At 47.2% G+C, this 21,711-nt stretch overlaps 1 protein-coding gene across 1 annotated transcript in view; it reads left to right on the top strand.

The window, feature by feature from the left end:
* The window catches only part of LOC135388386 (fatty-acid amide hydrolase 2-like), an 83,948-nt gene extending 73,283 nt beyond the window's left edge, over window positions 1–10,665 (top strand). Inside the window, exons 4-7 of the mRNA XM_064617940.1 lie at window positions 169–288; window positions 3,884–4,041; window positions 8,447–8,542; window positions 9,907–10,665. Of these exons, the coding sequence (XP_064474010.1) occupies window positions 169–288; window positions 3,884–4,041; window positions 8,447–8,542; window positions 9,907–10,494 (962 nt within the window). The 3' untranslated portion in view covers window positions 10,495–10,665. The remainder of the gene's footprint in view (window positions 1–168; window positions 289–3,883; window positions 4,042–8,446; window positions 8,543–9,906) is intronic.
* The last annotated feature ends 11,046 nt before the right edge of the window (window positions 10,666–21,711 follow it).

The following is a 21,711-nucleotide window of genomic DNA, read 5'->3' as shown; positions in this document are numbered from 1 at the left end:
TGCCACACGTTTTAAACAACGAGAGCGGTTGGCTTGCCATTCGGGACCATTACTAGACTACTCAAACGAGAAAATATTTGTGAAAGTGGAGGCAAAAATGGTAGCCACACTATGTAATTATCTGGTTGGATTGATAATCTGGCATAATGGCTCAATTTTTCCCTTCAGGAGGTGAAGCAGCTTTGCTGGCCTCAGCAGCTTCGGTCATCGGTGTTGGGACAGATCTGGGAGGAAGTCTCAGAAGTCCAGCTTCGTTCTGCGGCATCTTTGCTCACAAGCCAACTGCAGGTAGTCACATTTTTTTGATGCGTCCGATAACCCTCATAATGAAGACTCATTTGTGGACGTTTCAGAGTGCCGCGGAAAAATTGGCATACTTACTGATTTGATGATTGAACCCTACGACCATTGAACCCTACGACCATTGAACATGCACATACCGTCACGAGCGTTCAACGTATTAACTTCTCAAAGACTACTGTAGAGGTCGTTTTTTCCGTGTAGAGAATATTTTCGCGTTTTCGAACAGAGCTGGTTTGAGGAGTGATTCGCGAGAACTTAAATTCGCGACACAGGTTTCCGCGAGTGTTTTGCTCTTGCATATCGTGCCGCCGTCAATACTCAGGCATATTTCGGCACGTACTAAAATATCCGTTGTTCACATGGATAGCGGCATTCTAGGTCAATTCCTTTCTTCTCCTCACAGACATGGGAGGAAAGGGCCTGTACAATGGCCTTTAGGGACCCTGCAGGAGGCCATAGTACTGGCCGTGTGCTGGTCTGCCAGTTCATTTGAGCAGTTCTCATTCATTATCACTCGGGGTACTGAACAGTTCGGTTGAGATGTGGTACTATCATACAAGCTGGTTTTGAGAATGCGGGAAAAGGCATGTTGTGGCTTCGTGGCATACTGGTATACTGTATGTTCAGTGCAACGGGTTTGTAGGAGTAACAAAAGAGTGATCGATTTCATTTCCTTACATCTAGACTGATGGGATAAAACAATCTTTTGCAGCTCGCTTAAACTGCCTACACTGCATGGAGTAGAAAGGATCAAGGTAGTCACGGTACAGCGTCGGACGTCGAACGATTTTCGCCCTCATGTGGCCAGGGTTATTCGCGGGAACTTAAATTCGCGATTTTGGAGGAGTGCGCGAAAAACGCGAAAAATAATTCCGCGCGAAAAAACACACACACACACACACACACACACACACATACACTTCTACAGTATTGGGCCCAATGACCCCTAGCCGTTGTGTTCAGTTATAACTGAAGACTGTTCATGTGACAGGGGGGGAGGGGGATATGTTTATTAAGAAAAAAGAAAGGAAAGGTCAGCCAGACGGAGGTCGGCTTGCTTTTCCAAAACAGGGAAGGAAAGAAAAGAAAAGGAAAAGAAGAAAGGAAAAGGAATAACACAAATCTAAAACTGAAAAATCACACACACGGTCACACAATCAGAGGGCGTTGATAAGGTTCGAAGCGTGGAGAATGTTGATGTTGAAAATACTAGGGAGAGGTTGAATTCGTCATCCGACAAATTCGGCTACTCCCATAAATACCCCCCAATGAAAAATAAATATAATACAGAACCCCCTCTGCTTTTGTGATAACTATCGGCCCAAGGCCAAAACCCAAGATTACCGGTTCACGTGATGAATTACCGCATAGTGAATTCCATGGTCCTAATAGACTGACTCCAGCGCACACCTCCGAATAAATGTCACAAGCGCTGACAATGCAGTATCCCTCTTGTCAGATGGCCAAGGACCCAGCACCCTTACGAGGTCAAAGGTGCGGTTGTCCAGTGTGTCGAAAGCAGATTTCATATAGGCCTTTGAGTTGTGTATCTAGAGGAGCGCACGAGAATGTGCTCAGTGTCCTCCACGGTTGCACAAAGTGTACAGTTCGCTGAATCTGCCTTCCCAATTTTATAGAGAAATTGGCACCCGTATGGCACGTTCAGACGGAACCTGTGCAAGAGCGTCTGGATAGACCGAGGTAACGTGGACGGAACTCTAAATTTCAGTTCCGGGTCAACTTGATGGAGCAGCGAGGAATTCGCGTCACCTTGTAGCCATTGCTGCCTAGTCATAGTCTTAGTAAGATACCTCAATATGTCTTGCACATCGGCTTTGGACTACGGCACCAGATGCTTTGATGAGGACAGATGTGCTATATCTGCTACTTCATCAGCCGCTGCATTCCTCCGTATGCCTGCGTGTCCAGGAATCCGTTGAAGTATGATGTCATGGCCAGCATCCCTGGATTGCATGTACACTGTCAGAATGTCGTGCACTACGGGTACCATACACACATTACGCAGGAATGATATTATTGCTTGTAGTCCAGCCTTTGAATCGCTGTATATGATCCATTGCGCTGCAGACCGCTATGCAACCACATATCGAAGAGCAAGTAGTATGGCGACTAGTTCTGCTGTTGTTGAGGATGATCTGTGGGATAGATGTGTCATTACTTCCGTATTGTGCTCGGGGACAACAGAGCCAGACGCCGACGCAGCTGCAGTCGTCGATCCATCGGTGAAAATAGCTGTCCTGCTGTGGTTCTTTTCCATCATTGACAGACAGTACTGTCTCAGCGCAACGGATGGTAGAGCTGACCTTCGGTGCACACCGGGCACAGTTACGCAAATTTGAGGTACCAAAAATGTCCAAGGGGGATGCTGGGTCGATTGTGGAGGTATTGCTTTTGGCAAAGCTCTATGATGTGGAGCAATCGCTGTCAGGAAACGAGAGTTTCAACGCATAACCTTGCGTGCTAGTGGATGTTTGTGATGCCGTGTGCAGAGACTGATGTAATGTCGCACTGTTTCTTGCACACACAAAATTCCTATGGGAAGTTCTCTGGCCTCTGCAATAACTAGTACATTAGTGGCGGCACGAGGCACACCTAGGCATACCTTGAGGCTTTTGGCTAATATGCTTTGCAGCATCTTCTCAGATGAGTCGCATATCCCATGTAAGACTGGTAGATGGTAGGCCGGCATCTGCCGTATCAGTGCACTATGTACGGAGAGTAGGGCACTCCTCGTCATTCCCCAGCGGAAGCCCATTATACGACGTATAATGTTGACTCGTGCGTTGGCTTTGTCCTTGATATGATTGATGTTGGCAGCCCATGAGAGCTGTGCATCAATAACTGATCCCAAGAACCGGTGATAGGACACGCTCATTATCGCCTGGTCATGAAATCTTAAATGAAACTGTGACATTTTCTTCCGAGTAAAGGGAAGGAAAACAGTGTTCTCGGCGGAGAGAAGCGGAGGAGCGCTCTGGTGACGGCCCAATTTGTGGGCTGAAGAATGGGGACCGAGTAAGATAGCCAGTGTCATCGTGCCTTTTTTAAGGGAGTGTTTAAAACCCGCAGCTTGGTTCATTAAACTGTTGTTCAAAGTTGCGCATGCGCTGTTGTGTCCCTCGTGTCAGCGAAAGAGCGAAGAGGAGAAAAGATCCCGGATTGAAAATGTTTGGCAGCTTGTCGAGCCGGTGCGTGACATTATTGAAAGAGTGCTCAGGCAACACCTCCTAGATAGCATCAGGCCTGTGCCCCACGTGACCCAGCGTCACAAACGAAGGCAAGCTGTGGATGCTGCTATGTCAATGACCTACTAATTGCCTGGCAGCCTGCAAGAAAGTACTGCCTTTTGCACGACCTTTTACGATTCTGCAGTCTCTCTTGTCCCATACATATATGTTCAACGTGCACGCAGGCAAGGCTGGTGAGCATTGACAAAGCCCACGTCATGTTGTGAAACACAGTGTGCTACGGGTGTGACTTGTGTTGCACTGACTCTAATATGACCTGCGCAGAGACAGAACATGAAACTCTCTGAAAGTTTCTCTCATCTCCTTTTCAGGAATAGTGTCGCTGGATGGCATCGACCCCAAGCTCCCCGACGCTCTCGCCGAGATGAACACAGCAGGGCCAATGGTGCGGTACGTGGATGATCTACTACCGATGCTGAAAGCTATGGCTGGAAGCCAGAACTCGGATCGACTTCGTCTAGATGTCGAGGTATGTGCTTTCACTGCTTTTCATGCAATACATGACCCATGAAGAGAGGAGTGATAGTGCGTCCTTTTCAATGGTTTCATTTAAAAACCCACTGAGAACATGAATCATGTTTATTGCTAAAAGGGCACACCGTAATTGCAACATTAAGAACAGCATAAATATTTCACGTTTCAGTAGTAGTCCTGGTTGCATCATTAAGAACGACGTGGCAGGGTTGAGCTAACTATTTATTAAGGCCCCGGTAGGAGCACGGATGCTTCCTAATATCTATCTATCTATCTATGTTTTTAATTTACCAAAATTCAAATTGTGAAACACGACTTCTCGAATTTGTAAGACATTTCCGCTTATTTTAATAGACATGAGCAGGTAGATGATATTTTCACTGATTTTGCAAGAGCATTTGATCGTGTCCCTCATTGCGCTTCTCTGAAAACAAAAATGAATTTTTTGTCAGAACGGGTACCATAGAACAGGCCAGGATGACACACAGAAGATTGCCACACACAGAAGATTGCCACACACAGAAGATAGCCAGAAGAAGATGGATATCCAGCGCGCCTCTCTCCGCAACGCATATGGCGCAAGGCTACGTAGCCTTTTGCCGTCCAATCTGAGGATGAGCTCCGAACATGACGTTTCAAATTACCAGCCAATAAACAGGCTTCATTATCAGCTGTGAGGCGGAGTGCTCAGTTTGTTTGTGTGGAACTACAGTTTGCGCTCCGTGGTTCCGAAATTCAGCGTCATGACAAATCCAACATCGCTGGCACAAACGTCAACAATTGGGCGGCTATGATATGACGCGTTTCGACCCCGGATGCCTTCAAGTTATGACGCGAAATGCCCAGCAAGCTAACCACTGTGCCACGCGAGAGGGTGACGCGATGTCGCGTGGCTCGAACCAAAGTACGGCATCCCAGTCGTCGGAACGATTTGAAAATGACGAAGATGACCCATCGCACACCTACCTAACAGGGAATTCAGCTGGCCGTTTTCGTGCAGAAGAAGTTGCACTGGCTCGAGCGTGCGTTTTCTACTGGTCGTTTCAGGGCAACATGTTCCACTGGACGTTCGCGTGCGCTCACTAGCACTGAATCCGTGCAGGTTAGGCCACACCGAGAATATCGGCCACGTGGACCAGAAGACGAGCTCTCGAGTTCCGCTTTCGGCTCCTTCTCACCCTCCTTTTTACACTTGTTCAACATGGCCGCCATGGAACCGGCAGACCTACTACATAGGATGGATGCTTTGGATGAGTCAAGTTCGTCGAGCGGACAGCTTAAGCAGTAGCAGCAATTACACCTTGCTTTATGCTGAGGGGTTCGACATATTTTTTTCGTCTTCTTCTTATTCTTTGTATGGGATGAGAATGGTCACAGGCGAAGCATCCGAATGTGGACAACTATACGTTAAGGACACTGTTTCGTGCTACGCGGACGATGAGGTACCAATGTGGTTCGTGGTTATGAATGTCGGTTGTGAATCTGGATTCTCGCACTGTCGCGTATTTTATGTTTAAAGCGGTTATTAAAGCGGTTGTCGTGCGGCTCCATCTTGCACATCAGCTGCATGAGTCATCCCGCTGCCGTATTGCCAGTGCGGCGCAACGGTGATTGAACGCAGTTTCGCATTTTGGGCCGACACTGGCACTGTCTAGCATGATCGGCTGGGCGGATCGGTGTAAGCTGCACTGGCGCGATTTTCCTGCATGTGCCCTACACCGGCGCACGACACTGGCCTGCACTCAAACGACCAGCTGAATTCGCTAAGATTCCGGAACTGTAGCGCCGGATATTCATTCACGCTCGCAGTGTTCTGTGTGCTACTGCGCAGAAAACGTAGTGAGCGTGTGATATGTAAATTGAATGTATTTCTTTTCCACTTTGAGGCTGTAACTGTTTCAATTTTGAATAGAATAAGACTCACATTCGTTTAGGCCATTTCCACATGTGAAATAAAATCGTACGTAGAACCTTTGAATGTCAAAATGACGTAAAGTTAGAGCGCAGGGCCGAGCTAAAAAGCAAAAGAGTGCAGTGAATATTTCATCCGTATGCAAGCGCCTTTTGGTTTTCAGCGCTACTAATTGCAATGATCTTTCACTGCCTAAGTTGCAATAATATAACACCGAGAAATGCGCACCTTGTTTACCTGTTTACGGCCATTTTAATGCTGTCAATCTACACTCTATAGCGTAATAAATTGGTAGTAGCGCAGTAAAGCTCAGTTCTTCGAAATAGGACGCAGTGTGTAAAGTGGGGGGGAATTATTATCAGGTCATTCCAAGGCCATATCAGGAGTGCCTGAGGGGTCGGTTCTCGGGCCACTCCTTGGGCCATTGCAGTACGACTTAAATATTATTCATAACTGGTGTAGTAAGTGGCAGATGAAAGGTAACGTGAGAAAAACAAAAACTTTTAGGTTCTCAAGATCTACGAGACTTTAATTACTCGATGAGCAGCGCCAATTTAAAGAAAGGGCTGTCCACGTCTGTACGCAGCTCATAGCCACAGTTGCTTCGCGGCACTATCACAGAAGGAACGAAAACAAAAGTAATTTTGCACCCGGGAATATCGGGGCAGTGCCAAGTAAATATACACTATAAATAAGATTTTAAAAAACATCTTCCCGGGAATAGCACCGCAAAGGATACTACCCCAACGACTGTTTCATAAGGCTGCGTAATCAAAGGAACGGCTCACTCGGGGGCGGACCGTGTTATCAATGGGCCCTTCTCCAATATGTGAACGACCGGCTCTTCCCTCCACCGCGTACGCAGATTTGAAGGGAGACAAGAGCATATGAATAGGAACCACGTTCTGTGTAACCTGGCTTGCGTTTATTCCTAAATGATTACTGTCCAGTTGAATAAAAAATCATACCATATTTAATGCTGACGCGGTCACGCTGTGCACGTTTTGAAACTGCGCTACGGTTCTGGTCCAGTCTTTTGTCTAGGTAGAAATCTTTTAGGTAGGCCACACAGAGAACTCTGGAACAATTTCCTATAACTCTAAACATAACAATTTCAAAACTCTGTCAAGGCGGACGAGAAAAGGGCCAACTGTCATATGACATCTTCCCTTTCCCGCTGCAACCTTGGAACTTTCATGGCGGCCACAGCATGGGTTTGCATCATGCGGCTGCCATTAACGCTCTAATGTCGTGGCGGCAAGATCAAGGGATGTCGCTACCTTTCCCAATCTAGGGACTTCAGTAATAGCAGGCAACAAAGCCAGACACTCATGTGTGTGACGTCATAACCCCAGCTTATCCTGCTTAGGAGCAGAGCAGAGCAGAGCAGAGTATAGTAGAGTAGAGGAGACCAGCGGCATGGCCGAGCGGGTTAGGGTGTCCCGCTCGTTGGTGGTAGCCAAGGTCGTGCTGAAGACTGGGAGGTGGTGGGTTGGAGTCCTACCACCGGCTTTGCTGTCTGAGGTTTTGCCGGGGCTTTCCGTCAGTCGAATGTCGGCACAGTTCCCCCTGAAATCGACCCAGGACAATTACAAACCCCCTGTCCTCAACCCTTACTGCTGTCCTTTCCCCATCTGTCCATATGTGTACGCCGCTCATAGCCACAGTTGCTTCGCGGTGCCAACACTGAATAAAAAAAAAGTGTTGTTCCCTGGGTTAACTCTGGGTATTTTTCAACGCAAAGTTATGACTCCATTCCCCCCCTACTCTGCCTATTTCTCGCCCGCTTAGAGTAACTCCGAGTTGCGAGAGTCGAACTAGAATTCTGATTATGGAACCAGAACTGATTCTGAAACCCTTTTCAAAGTTATGCTGTCTGTATTGTTCCAGTGCCGTTGCAGTATTGCACATGACCGGTGTTTGCACTATCTTTTACATGAATTATGTAACGTATGGTATGGTAAGGTATGAATCTCTCAGGTGCGCCACGTTTTTCAAAAATCGTGAGTGATAATGAATATCATTCTGTTAACGGTTCTGTCACGAGAGTGTAATATGCGAGCAAGGACTTACATACACGCGCCCTGGTTTTTCTCAACACCTCCCCTCCCCTTAAATTTCGGAGATTGCCCAATACAGCTTGGTTGCCAATACATTTACCCATGAACGTGCCCCTGCAAACACACAGCCCCGTCCCCTGAGAGGCTACCCCCCCCCCCCTCCCCACCCCCGAGTCGCTTTATGAGGAAGTTACTGAGTCGTATGTTGTTTCCTCCCTCTGTGTGCCCAGATTCAGGCTTTGACATTATGAAATTCATCCACCAGCTAAACTGCATCTACGCCACTTTGTCAGTTACTGTATGAGACTGCTTTGTGACTTAAGCGCAAATTCGAGCAAACCTCAATGCCGTTATTTTGTTCCTTCAACACCTGTTCAACAACTGTTGGTAATTTTCATGCATTTACTCAAACGACATTTTATGAGCAGGTGAACCTGAAGAAGGTACGGCTGCATTACATTCCGGACGACGGCGCCAAGTTCATAAGCCGCGTAAGACCGGAGGTTACTTCAACTGTCCACAAGGTGAGCCTGATTACGTTTCTCTGTCAATTTACTCGTGCACTTTGGGAGGGCCGCGTAAAAAGCTTTTCTTTAGAAGTGACTCTGAAAGTGTGTTATACAGCGTGTTTCTTTTTATCTGGAACACATTTTCATAAAAAGGGGAGTTGCCTTAAGGCGTTTAACTTTGTCATTGGATTACCCGATGTGGGTGCTACTCGGAAACCATACTTTTTCTTATTTACGGGTCTAATTAGCAGATGTATTTCAATCAACTTTTTAATGACCGACTTTGAATGAAAATATCTCTGTTAATTTATCCCTTGATTGAAAAAAAACTGTTTCCTACTAGTAGCCCCATCGACTAATCCAATGACAAAAGTAAAAACGTTTTAAGGCAGCTCCCCTTATTATAAAAATGTGTTGCAGCTAAAAAGAAATACCCTGCATATTACACAATTAAGGAGGAGATGGCATTAATGGCCATGGGTATGAGTAATGAGTTACATGTTAATGGGGTGTTTGAATTATTCAATTCTGGAGGCAAGAATGGTGGTACAGAGCGAGACGACATTTCGGCGTGACGTTGACTAGTTTTGTACCACCATTTTAACACCTAGCATTGTGCGGGTCACAGCGCTGTGCTGTCTGTGTCTGGTTGTGTCTGTCCACCGAGTGATTGTCAGCTGTCAATTTTTTGTCGAAATCTGCAAAATGCTGCATTTGTTTGGAAATTTTTCGAGTTTAATTGTGTGAATTAGCTTAATACCTGACACGAATGCTAATTGTCTCAATCTGTGACAAAACACTGTATGAGTATATTCTACCTAGCTTTATAATTATTTGAAGTAAAACGTATTTTGATGAATTTAGTGACTTCCTTTCATGGCACACCCTGTATACGACTAGAAAAGAGAAACCCTAATCACAATGCGCAGTTTGCTTCAGGACTGCCTTCATGTTTATGACCTGCAAGAGCTGCACGGTGTGAACAAAACGTCAAGCGTCTTGTAATAAAGAACGACAGAAAAACTCATTTCAAAGTATAGTTGTATTCGACTTAAGAAGGAAAAGAAATAAGGAATATTACTGCGCAGCAGATAGGATGGCTGGACACAGAGAAGCCCAACTCGTTCCTCCGCCAGTTAATGTAACCCATCATGTTCACTCTGCTTTCGCATTGACTGTCAAGACTGGCCACATGACACTAGTGGTCAGTGGTGGCGCTGCAGTATTTCTCGTGGTGCGCTATTGCTTCTCCTTACCTCCAGCGGCGTACGTAGTTGAAGGACTAGATTCCTTTTCCTTCTTAAGTTGAACACGAGTATAGTTTCGACTTCCTCGCGGATAAGACGCAATTTTACTTAAGTCTACGCGTCGTCTTTCAGGCTGTTGCCTACCTTGAAGAGGCAACGGGATCCAAATCATGTCGACTCAGCCTCCCTGAAATGCAGCACGCATTCACTATCTGGATGGCAAAAGCGTCTCGTTGCCCTCCTATCGCTGGCAGCTTCAAAGCAGGAAAAGGTCGCTTGCATCCAGCAAAGGAATTCCTGTTGACAGTCTTCGGTAGATCGAAGCATAATTTGGCATCGGTTATGTACGCATACCGTGAGAATCGACGATATTTCGAAGACAAGAGACGTGTTCAAAAGTACGAAGCGAAGGAAAGATCAATCGGCGAAAAGCTAGAGGACATCCTGCGTGATGACGGTGTCTTGATCATCCCTGCTAACTCTGCACCTGCACCCTATCACCATGAGTGGCTTACCAGGCTGGGTTATTTCACCAGCTTTTATTGTCTCTTCAATGTGCTTGGCATGCCGGTGACAGCTGTGCCTGTTGCAACAAGCAACGAAGGACTTCCAATCGCGGTTCAGGTGGTGGCAGCTAAGAACCAGGATCGACTTTGCGTTGCTGTTGCCAAAGAATTAGCGAAAGGCTTCGGTGGATGGAAGATGCCGAGCACACAATAAATACCCATGTTTTGTTGGGTTACAGGAATACTCCAAGAATCTGCCTGCTACCGCTTGAGCGTGCGACATGAAACTAAAGACGCTCGAATGTGTAATGCACCAGAACGTTCATGTGGAAACTGTCACTAATCGCAGCACAGAGATTTGCCTAATAAAGCATTGTTGATTGCTTGCAATTGTAGAACCAAGTGTGTTGACAAGGTTGATGTATGTTGTGTATGCACATTTGCACGTTTGACTTTCGGCAGCTCGGAACATGAAGATAGATTAGATTAGAATTACAGGGCGGTGCGAACATGAAGCTTTGCAATGTTTATGCTTACTTTCCATTTGAGGAGCCTTTCAGATTACTTTTCAACTGTGCTCTTGCTTGAAATCCATAACACTGGAAATCATTACAGACGCGTAAACTGCGTGGGCTCGAACAATCTATGTTCGCTCCATCCAACTTTTCTCTTGTGTATTTCCGTGCCGCTGGTGAAAGCAAGGCTTAATACTCATTATGGAAATGGACCTTTCTTTTGTCGCAGCTTCGTACTTTCGGATGTTTTAAGTGTTGACTATCCTTGCGTTTGCTGACCAAGAGCGAGAGAGGCTCTGCCTCTTGGATGCCGGCCAATGAGAGGACGCGGAGGGCAGGCACTTCCCAAGTCCCTGCTCTCACCTAAGAGATGGCACAGCGTTACCGTTGTTCCAAGAGCGAGGGAGGCACTGGACTATCCTTGCGATTGCTGACCAAGAGCGAGCGAGGCTCTGCCTCTTGGATGCCGGCCAATAGGAGGACGCGGAGGGCAGGCACTTCCCAAGTCCCTGCTCTCACCTAAGAGATGGCACAGCGTTACCGTTGTTCCAAGAGCGAGGGAGGCAATGGACTATCCTTGCGATAGCTGACCAAGAGCGAGCGAAGCTCTGCCTCTTGAATGCCGGCCAATAGGAGGACGCGGAGGGCAGGCACTTCCCAAGTCCCTGCTCTCACCTAAGAGATGGCACAGCGTTGCCGTTGTTCCAAGAGCGAGGGAGGCACTGGACTATCCTTGCGAGTGCTGACCAAGAGCGAGCGAGGCTCTGCCTCTTGGATGCTGGCCAATAGGAGGGCGGGCACTTCCCAAGTCCCTGCTCTCACCTAAGAGATGGCACGGCGTTACCGTTGTTCCAAGAGCGAGGGAGGCACTGGACTATCCTTGCGATTGCTGACCAAGAGCGAGCGAGGCTCTGCCTCTTGGATGCCGGCCAATAGGAGGACGCGGAGGGCAGGCACTTCCCAAGTCCTTGCTCTCACCTAAGGGATGGCACAGCGTTACCGTTGTTCCAAGAGCAAGGGAGGCACTGGACTATCCTTGCGATTGCTGACCAAGAGCGAGCGAGGCTCTGCCTCTTGGATGCCGGCCAATAGGAGGACGCGGAGGGCAGGCACTTCCCAAGTCTCTGCTCTCACCTAAGAGATGGCACAGCATTACCATTGTTTTACTTGCCGCAAGGCTTCTGCCATGGCGCACCAATCTAACCAACGGTTTCGCCGTTCGTTAACCGGTGTACGCGAGGCTTAAGTGAATGTGGGGTCGTCCGTGTTGTAGCTGCTGTAACAGTGGGGAATATACCCTATGTATAAGTCCCGCCATCTGTCCGCGGCCGAAGCAGCCGACGTCATGATCGTGGCAACGCTGTGGACGGAATGTACTATCGCCGGCGAACAAAGCTCTTTTTATCTTTTAACTCGTTAGCATTAGAGTCCTCGCTACGTAAGAACCGCGGCGTGGTCTGTCTGTAGCCACAGCGCGGCGCGCATTCGCGGTGAGTGGAGGCCCAAGGAGAGGCAGAGGACAGACTGTGGCAGTGCAGCCAGGGGTGCGAATCTGCCATAGAAGCCCGTTGTAGTGGAAAACTCACGTGACCTCCGGCACTGGACCAATGACTGAGGACGAGCCACCCTATTTTTTTTCTTTTTTTATTATGTCGCCAATGATGTGGAGTGACATGGCGCCCGTTTCTGTCGCTCTACTTTCCTCCTTTCAGTTCTGCTTGTCGACTTTTCCTGTTTTGTTTCTCTCTTCCGTTGTTTTTTGGTACACGTTTGTTCGAATGCAGTGGGAATTGCAGAGACACGACGGAGCCTCTGCTGTTTTTGTCACATTAAGTGTTTTATTGTGTGGTATACGTTTATGCAAGCGACACGTACACAACATGTATGCATTGACGAAAACTACATGATTTAATGTTGCTCCGCAATTTGCTTGACGAAGCCTGACGATGTCTGACTGCCTTGAGCAAGGACTGTAAGGCCGCTACGGAGGACTGGAGCTCACAGGCAGCAAGATTAAAATTAGGATCAGATATACAGCTGTACATGGTGAAAGTTGCATGATTAAAGTGTGCAATGTAAATACGAATACAAAAGCTGGTATCCAGTGCGAGAAAAAAAAAGTGAATATGAACGATAGTGAGAAGCTATTGGATGTGATGAGCGACCTAAGTACAAAAAACACATTTTATTGCGCTACCTCACAATGATATATCCAGGCTGAATGCCCAGGCAAGCTTGGCTTTGGAGATACAGGACAGCTATTAAGTTAACAACGTCGAATAAAACTTCGCTGAGCTAAATCACTTACAACCACGGACTTACCGCAGTGTCATGCCTTTAGACAGTACGATGCCAGCGGTTATAGAATGATAACATGAAAACGATATTGTTTTACGAAAAAAAAATATATAATCTTCCATCGTAACTACAAAGCTACATGGTCGGTCACAGCCTAGTCGGGGATTTACAGTGACTGTTGTGCTAGTTATCTACAAAACACGAACTGAATGCTGTGTTGTAAGGCAACAAGGAATAGCAAATGACTTACCTGTCGAAAGTCGTTCACGGGGTATGTGAAGAACGAGGCGATCGGATTCTCAAATCGTTTGTCGTTTCTACACCAAGAAGCAGAGCAGAAAAGTTGAGCAGGCATCTTCCCTGGCGGCTGTGACTTTTCGAAGACACTGACATGGTCCGGCCAACGCTTTTAAGCAGGAAACATCGGAATTCATAGCTAGAGGTGAGCGCGGGTGCGGGTATACCCGCGGGCACCCGCAGTTACCCGCACGTCGTTACGATTTGCGGGTAGGAGTTCGCGATCGCTGCGGGTAGCGGGTAAAATGCGGGTGTACCTGCACTCCATGGCCACCTAAGTTATCCCTCTCTGTCACACGCGAGCTCAGCAGTGCCCTATGTCGTTGGCCGTTGGACTTATGTCCATGTGCCAGACTGCATCAGGCAAGTGCTGGCGGGGGAGTTCGATTATTAATGCGGACATATATGGCAATCTCTGAATTGCAGTTTTATTGGCATACGATCGTAGCCGTCCGAGACACTTAGCCAACGCTCAGAATTTTCATCGTTTTAAAATAGAAACAGCGGTAAAGTGGACGAGGAACACTTCCCCCTGCGTGTCCCAATGCGGGTATACAGACAGCAGTGCGGGTGCGAGTCGCCCAGATTAAATGCTTGTGTGTGTGGGTGCGGGTTACACACGAGCGGGTACTGTGCGGGTGCGGGTCCAAGTTTGCTTACCCGCACTCACCTCTATTCATAGCCCAACCGCTATTCACGCCATGAGCCACCGAAGTCGTACGCCGGCTACTCTGTGGACGCCGGTTCCAGCCGGCTTTGCCGACGCGCTCTCGCCTGTGTAAACGCTCACGCACATAATTGAAAGCGGCCGATCGTCGCTTAGAACACAAATTCATCCTCATGGGAACCAGCCAGTAAGCACTAGCCACCGGATGTCGTTGTGACGTTAATTGTGTGACGTTTTCTGAATGAACGTTCTGAGTGACACGCATGAAGCGCCTCACTTTATTCCGCAAAGGACCTCACGAGTGTGGTGCAGCTGTGGTGGTGACAGGCTCAGAAGTGTCTGTATGGGCGCGCCATGGGTTATAAAAGCTGTACGGAGGAGCGGCGGCGAAAGAAGGCTGAGGCTGCGATGCGGCTCCGCCAAGCTGAATCGGAAGAAGCTCGAAAGGCTCGTTTGGCTGCGGATGCTGTCCTGCGTTAGCGTTGTGTAGTCTCGTGTCGTGAAAGGTTGTGTAGCGTTTGTGAAGGGTCGTTGACGGACTGTGTGTCGTTGCGAAGGGGAGTTCCCAAAGGATTTTCAAATCTAATGCTGACGCATGTCCGTCGGATCCACCAATAGATCGTCCTTGATTTTTGTCGTTTCCCCAACTTGTGCTGAGCGGTTATGGCATTGGATCGGAAGGCTGGGGGTGGATCCAGGGACATTTCGAGGCTTCCATTTCTGTCCGACGGGCGTATAAAACAGTTTTATGAAGCAAAAACGTCGTCGACAAAAAAAAAAGTAATAATAAACTTCGACAGGAGCTATACAAGTTCACGATGGAGTTATATGTGGACCTGCCGACGATATGTACAAAGACAAACACAGGTTGGTGTTGTTCCATAATCAAGCGGAATGTTCAGTGCTATTGCGCACCTTGTGGTCGCTTGATTACTGGACGCATGTTGAACGTACTTACGGCATGGCGTAAGCTTATTCAGCCACTGTTCTTTTAAAGATTTCACCATGACACTACTGTAGTTGATTTCATGGCGGTATACAACTAGACTTACAAAAGAATGCATGATTCAACAGTTGCAGTGTTACTGCCTGTGTATCAAGCGAGACACGGTTTTTAGAGGGTCTTGTGACCGTACATGATTTGTGTGCCGTGCAACCGCAAACCCAACCATAGGTCGGCATGGGCCTCGCGCAGACTACGTGGGCTACATCGTGTGAGATGCGCTGTACAGCCACACTGAGCGATCAGTGGCATGGTGTGTCCGCTCGTTGATGGAAGCCAAGGTCTGCGGAGTATTTGGACCCACCACGGGCTGTACTGTCTAAGATTTTCCCTGGGTTTTGTGGTAGACTTCCCACTCGAATGACGGCACGGTACCTCCTAAAGTCAACCCAGGACGCACAGGAAACCGCGCCTCCCCCATTTCTTCCTGCTGTCCTCTCTCTATCTGTCCATGTACGGTTGTTTCGATGCGCTAAAACGAAATTGAAAGAAATCGCACATTTGGGAGTTTTAGCACACCGGGTGCGTTCTACAGAAACAAAACAAAAAACAGCGTCAGCAAAAGTGGCTAATGGTTGCCGCTAGAAATCGCAACACTTTCCGTGGTCGTCTTAAATGTTTTTGCCCTGCCTTGGATTGGATGAAGCGGATTTTGAGGGACGTTATCAAACTCTTGAGTCTTATGCTGAGCGATGGGTACGGGTGGTTCTACATGAGAGTTTGTCTACAGTATCTTTACGTGACTCAACGTAGCTTTAATTGCTTATTTTAGCCATCGCTCAATCTTTTGCGACGATGACGCAAACAAACTCCAGTAGTAAGGGTTTTACTCAGACTTCGCCAATTTTCGAACATTTTACGCCCGGATTACAACTTCACCCGTACACCGAACGCAAGCCTAGCATCACCGGACTGTACTGGTGCAATCCGGACAAGTGGCAACCCTAGTTGTGGCCTTTGGATGCCGGTGCCGTATGGGAACTTCCGGACATACCAATCATATTACTGGAGTGCTACGTTCGCTGTCCATCTTGCAGAAGTCCGGATGCAAAGTGCCACCACACTGCGTTTTACCCGCGAAACTGCCACAGATATGGAACCGGCCACGACGAGTCGTGCTCGCAGAGAACACACTGGATGTGAACTGCCACACCGTTTTTGATGGGAACAGCAAAACTCTACTGGCATACAAGCTGAACATCCGTGTGAAGAGGCGGAACGAATTCGAGCAGGTACAATGCAATACAGTGCTTATTTCTACAAGGGAAGTTACACAAACAACCTTCTAAGAACCCGCTAGGATGTCCTAGGTAGTAGCTGCAAAGGGGTTGTCGTCGGTGTCACAAGCATTGGGGGGGGGGGGGAGAAACAAGTGTTACGGACACCTTATATTCAGTGCCCTCGAATTTTTCACAAACGAAGCTTGGAGTGACCCCCGTCTGCTCCACCATGACTGCGCAATACCCTATTAATGTGTCGAAATTTGAGATTATTGTGGTGGTTGCAGCACAAGCTCCACTGCCCCGGGAATATGACGAGGTGACACTTTTTATCGGCGCAGAGGCAGCAGAGCCCTGAGTACCGACCACGGAGCACCCTGTGCTGCAGATAAAAAGACACAGCCACTTGCTAGTTATTTGTCTCAATGTACTACGGATTATCAATAGAACTATTATAGAAGAATTATAGAAGATTATGGCTCGTGCAGTTAAGCTGTACCTTCAGCCCTGGAACACCACGGGCCGTAGGTTACCAGCACCGCTCACCTGACAAAGTATATTGTCATGCTCTTCCTTTTTTTTTCTCACGAGGCTGAAAAAGCTTAATTGCTTACCACGCTCCTAGTCATCAGCTTAATCACAATCCCTAATAGGCACTGTGCTTTGTCCTTGATAAAACCTTGTCGTTTCCGCTCATGACACAAAAACAATCGAGAGGGACACACAAATGCAAGCGGCCATCAGTGAATGGTGGCAGGCTCGCAAACGCATAAGTCCTGTTTGTTCGGAAGACCATCTTAGCTTTACTAAATAGGTGTAAGAGTATCGCGTTCCTTGTCCGCGCCGGAGCCGCCGTTCGGTGTCCGCGATTGGGTCGATCGTGTCACGTGGTTTCTCCTTCCTGGAACTCGCCGTCCAAAACCGGTTTCCTGGGTTGCGAGTTGGCTCGACTGCACGTTGTTTTCCATCGTTGCTAGGCAACGCAGGCGTGCCTGACTCAAGATGGCGGACTCGATCGCCTGCGTGGCTCAGTCTCGCTACGCTGATCCCGATTTAGTGACTCTATAGGCTATCTAAAAGGAGGACGGGCTGGACAAAGGTGGGTCTGACGGTGAGACTCTTTGCAAAAGACATCTCCCGTGTGGTTTCTATACAATATTGCGTGAGGAACGAGGCAAACGCTGTTACAAGGTGCGAGGTGATAATGAAAGGAAAAGGCCATGATGTGCAAACGTTTTACAGTGGAATCATGGTTCCACCGGAGTCACCCTGTGTGGAAACGGGTCCAGACCGCCTAGTGTACGGTCCACAAGAAGAGAGTCCCTTCGGAGTATTTGAGGTGACGTGTCCCTGGTCAAAGAGGGCATGCTGCTTATCAGAGGCCCTGAGCTGAAAAGACTTCTATGCGATCGATCCAGTTGGGATGCCATTCTTGAAACCTGACTCTGATTACTTTTATCAGGTTATGGGACAGCTTTATTGCTCTGGCCTACCATGGGCACACGTTGTGGTGTACTCAGTTGGATGGATTATAATAACAAACGAAGTTTTGTGCACAGCTTTAGGAGGGATTAAACAAAAGATTGATCATTTGTATTTTTGATGTTGTCTTCACATATCTTGCTGCTTGTAATAACAAATGCTTTTCGGTAACGCAGCATGCAATGCTCATGACACACATCTGTGTAATCTCAATCGCGTTGTGTGATAATGGCCTATGAGTTCTAGAAGAAATATTGAACGCTGTACTTATTCTTTTACAGGGCTTCTTGCTTCCTTTTCTTTTCTTTTGTTTGCGCAATTGCAATCACTGCTGAATCTATCCAGCGCAGTACATTCTTGCACTTTGTACTTTCGTTTTACTTATTTTGCGTACCCTAGGCAGGAGACGTTTATTTTTAATCTAGTGCGGTTGTGATGTAATGACGAGATGCTTGCTTCCCACTACTTTCTATCCATCTTTCTACATCCTCATCCTACTTTCTACGCCATGTACTTGCAACCTTTCCTTTCTTGTTTTTGCTGCTTGTTGAAAACATATCAACACATGTAAGCTTGCAAAATTTTATATGTACGCCGAAGACACTACTTTTTTTCATTTCCGGAGATGCATTACTTACTATTGCTAATTATACTAACGCTGTCCTTGAGCATATCAAAACTTGGGCATACACGAATCGCTTAAGCATTAATGTAAATAAGAGTCATGGAGTTTTATACAGACAGAAAACAAACCTGTAAATTATCACTTAAGGATTAACTTAGATGGTCAGCAAATTGAGATAGTGAATAAAGTGAAAGTCCTAGGTGTGATCTTCTCTGAAAAGCTAACATGGGATGATCGTGTCGCCTACCTAAAAACTAAAATTTCTGAAGGCATTAGAATGATCAGCGTCTATATGCAATTAAAAGCCGTCAAAATCATTTTTAAAAGGTGGCGAATTGAGTGGCCGGGAGGCACCGGCTTACCCCATATTTTTCTGTTGAGCCGCTTTGTACCATGGTCAAATGGCACGTTACATGACGCACCCTGTATATATGCTTGCTGACTTGCACTGCGGCCTCCACAGGTGGTGCCGTCACCGTGGAACAGTGATGTCCCGCTCAGACACACTGTCGTGCCGAGTGAAGATTAGCTAGGCTCTCGCTCCCCCTCCCATTTCTTTCTACCAAAATTGCTTGGACCCTGGTCAAATCCAGCCCACCAAAGCTCTGCCCTCAAAACTCTTTCGACCGGTTTGAACGCCACCGGACTTCGATGCTTATTCTGAAGGGGCTCGTTATTTCATTCCTCACATCACCACCTGCATTGGGGCTGCGTATCAGAAAAAAATGGCGCTCCTTCACGAATTTTTTGCGGACGATCTATCGAACGGATTTTTGTTCTGAAAACGGCTTTGGTATCGGGTGACCGAAGAGATCAGATGTTCTCATTGGAGCAACTTCGTAGCTTTTATAATTAAAAAGTTAATTATTGAAAGTTAATCAAGACATTGCCTTAGGAGTCTGTTAATGCCCCCCTAGGGAGTGCCCTTCAGCATATGCTATATTGCAACTGATTTCATCTCGGAAAAAGTGATTGATATATTTTTAAAAAATATGTTCACACGTAGCGTGGACACCCTGTATATATATATGTGGCGGCCCGTGGACGACGATGACGACGTGCCTCTGTTGCTAAGCGCTACGGCGCTGGCACGGCAGTTCTACCGGCACCGTCCTAGCGTGAGGCCATGCACACCTGCCCGCTGGGACATTCCATCATCGCCGGTCAGGACTCGTGTAGAGCGACACCACCTCCTCTACACTCTTAATCTAGTTCCCTCTAACGTTACTCTGATACGCACCTAACTTGTGAAATACAAGTTATTTGTGCTCGATGTAAAGGTTACAGCCCATTCAAAGGTTACATGCGGACGTGCGCTGCCCTCTTACAGGTTACATTGCGAGAGAAACAGTGGCGTTACCCCTAAGGACGGCGTTACGCTTTTGGAGAAGTTACCAGCGTTACTTATAAAAGCGAAGTGGTCCGCAGTTTCGCGAAAGTCGGCAGGTGGAGGTTGCACGTCAAGTGGCAGTTGGCAACAGCGTGTATCAGGAAAAAGCGGGAGGAGCGTTTCGCTTGCTGTGTAGTACCTCGCCGCTTCGACATCCGTTGCATTGGAAACAACGGAATTCAAAGTCACATAGTAAGTAGCCTTTTGCATTTGCTATTACATTCCTGCGTAGTTCACTCTCATGTTAGTGCAATGTTGCATGGGCGAAACTCGCAGGTGGATATATGACGTGACGGACGCACACAGACATTCGAGGTTTCACACAGGGACGTTGCACGGACGCCGGCTGTGATCGTGATGCATTTATTGGAGAAATGGATGAAAATGGACATGCACTGGAAGTAGCATGCTGTTATTGTCACCATGCACCAGCCAAGCATGCAGCACTGAGTGAAACAGGTTAGTAACACGAGGAACGCGCTTTATGCATGCGTTGAGCAAGTGATTGCGTTGCGTGAAACTTCTTCTTTCTTGATGCATTCGCTTTTAGTGATCCCAAAGACGCATCATAATTGCGACTGCTTCTTCCTCGTCCTGAATTAGACATTCGTTCTTTTCCTTCACTATTGTTTAAGTCGATTCCTAACCAGTTATTTTAACGGTCGCTTATCCCAAGCAGCACAATGCACTGAAAGTCGAGTGCAATAGGGGTGGACGGGTAGGTTGAAGGCCTTGAACAGACTCGTGAAACTAAAGAACTTTGATAACACACATACCGTCCACCCCATTGCACTCGACTTTCAGTACATTGTGCTGCTTGGGACGGACTTTTTTTTTTCTTCTGTCATTGCACTGAAATGTCGGTTATCATCACTTGGTTGCCTGTGACTACATGATAGAATCCCGAAAAGGAGGATAAGCAAGCTGCGCGTTTCCACGTCAGACTTGTGTAACCGTTATCATTTGGCTCTTCGCAGGTTGTTTTGAACTTGAGACGTCATGAGCAAAGCATTTTTAACGTTACAATTGCATTCGGCGCAATAGCACAGAAAGTGGTAGGACTAAAAGCACCCGATATATTATGGCCTTGCAATTTGTGCAGAATATTGCAGTAAAAAAGATTGTTCTTCGCAGGTAACCCATGGCGCAGCTCAACTGGTTCCAAATTTGATGGACACAGCCATGAGTTACCTGGCAGTATTGTGGCAGAGGGTAAGTGAATAGTGTGGGTAATGGTTCCTGCACTCGTAAACTGTGGGGATACGTGTAAAAATGAAATAATCAGCGCGCCCCCTTTTGACGTTGCGGTTTATATTTAGGTATCTTGTGCCACAGAAGTACATACGAACAGTCCAGCAGAAATACAGCAGCAGCCCAATCCCAGTCTATAACTCCGCAGAGGCTAGAGAGATAGCAGCAAACCAGGTCCTTCCCACAACTCTCCGCAAGCTCGGGATTCGTCGCAAACCCAGCCAGCCAGCCATGTACGAACCTATATTTGCCAACATTGTAGATTGTCGACTAGGTATTTCCAGTGCTTTTGTGACCACGTTGTTCAGTGTGTTGGGTGTGGCTTTCTCCCTTCTTGTGATACTTGTGGAACAACGTTTGAAACCATCTAAAGATACATACATCATTTGAATTTTTGTATTTAGTTAAGCACACGAGTACAGGATGACATAACATGACAGGATGAGCCAGCCAACACAATGTATAGGTGAGCTACTTGAGCAGATGGAAAGAACAGATCAAAGTTTGGAGAATAATCTGAAAAAAAAAAAAGGCTATTTATGCCATAACCCAGAGGGCCACCACATGTGCTCCAAGGTGGTTGTCGATTGCGTTGTAAGCAGCATAGAGGAATTGTTTCAGGAAATGGGTGTGCAGATTGACACCACTTTGGTAAAATCAGATCAGGTTCGGAAGTTGCATTA

The sequence above is a fragment of the Ornithodoros turicata genome, chromosome 3 (genome assembly GCF_037126465.1).
Source record: "Ornithodoros turicata isolate Travis chromosome 3, ASM3712646v1, whole genome shotgun sequence".
Classification (NCBI taxonomy): Eukaryota; Metazoa; Arthropoda; class Arachnida; order Ixodida; family Argasidae; genus Ornithodoros; species Ornithodoros turicata.
This window is presented reverse-complemented; position numbering and strand designations above follow the sequence as displayed.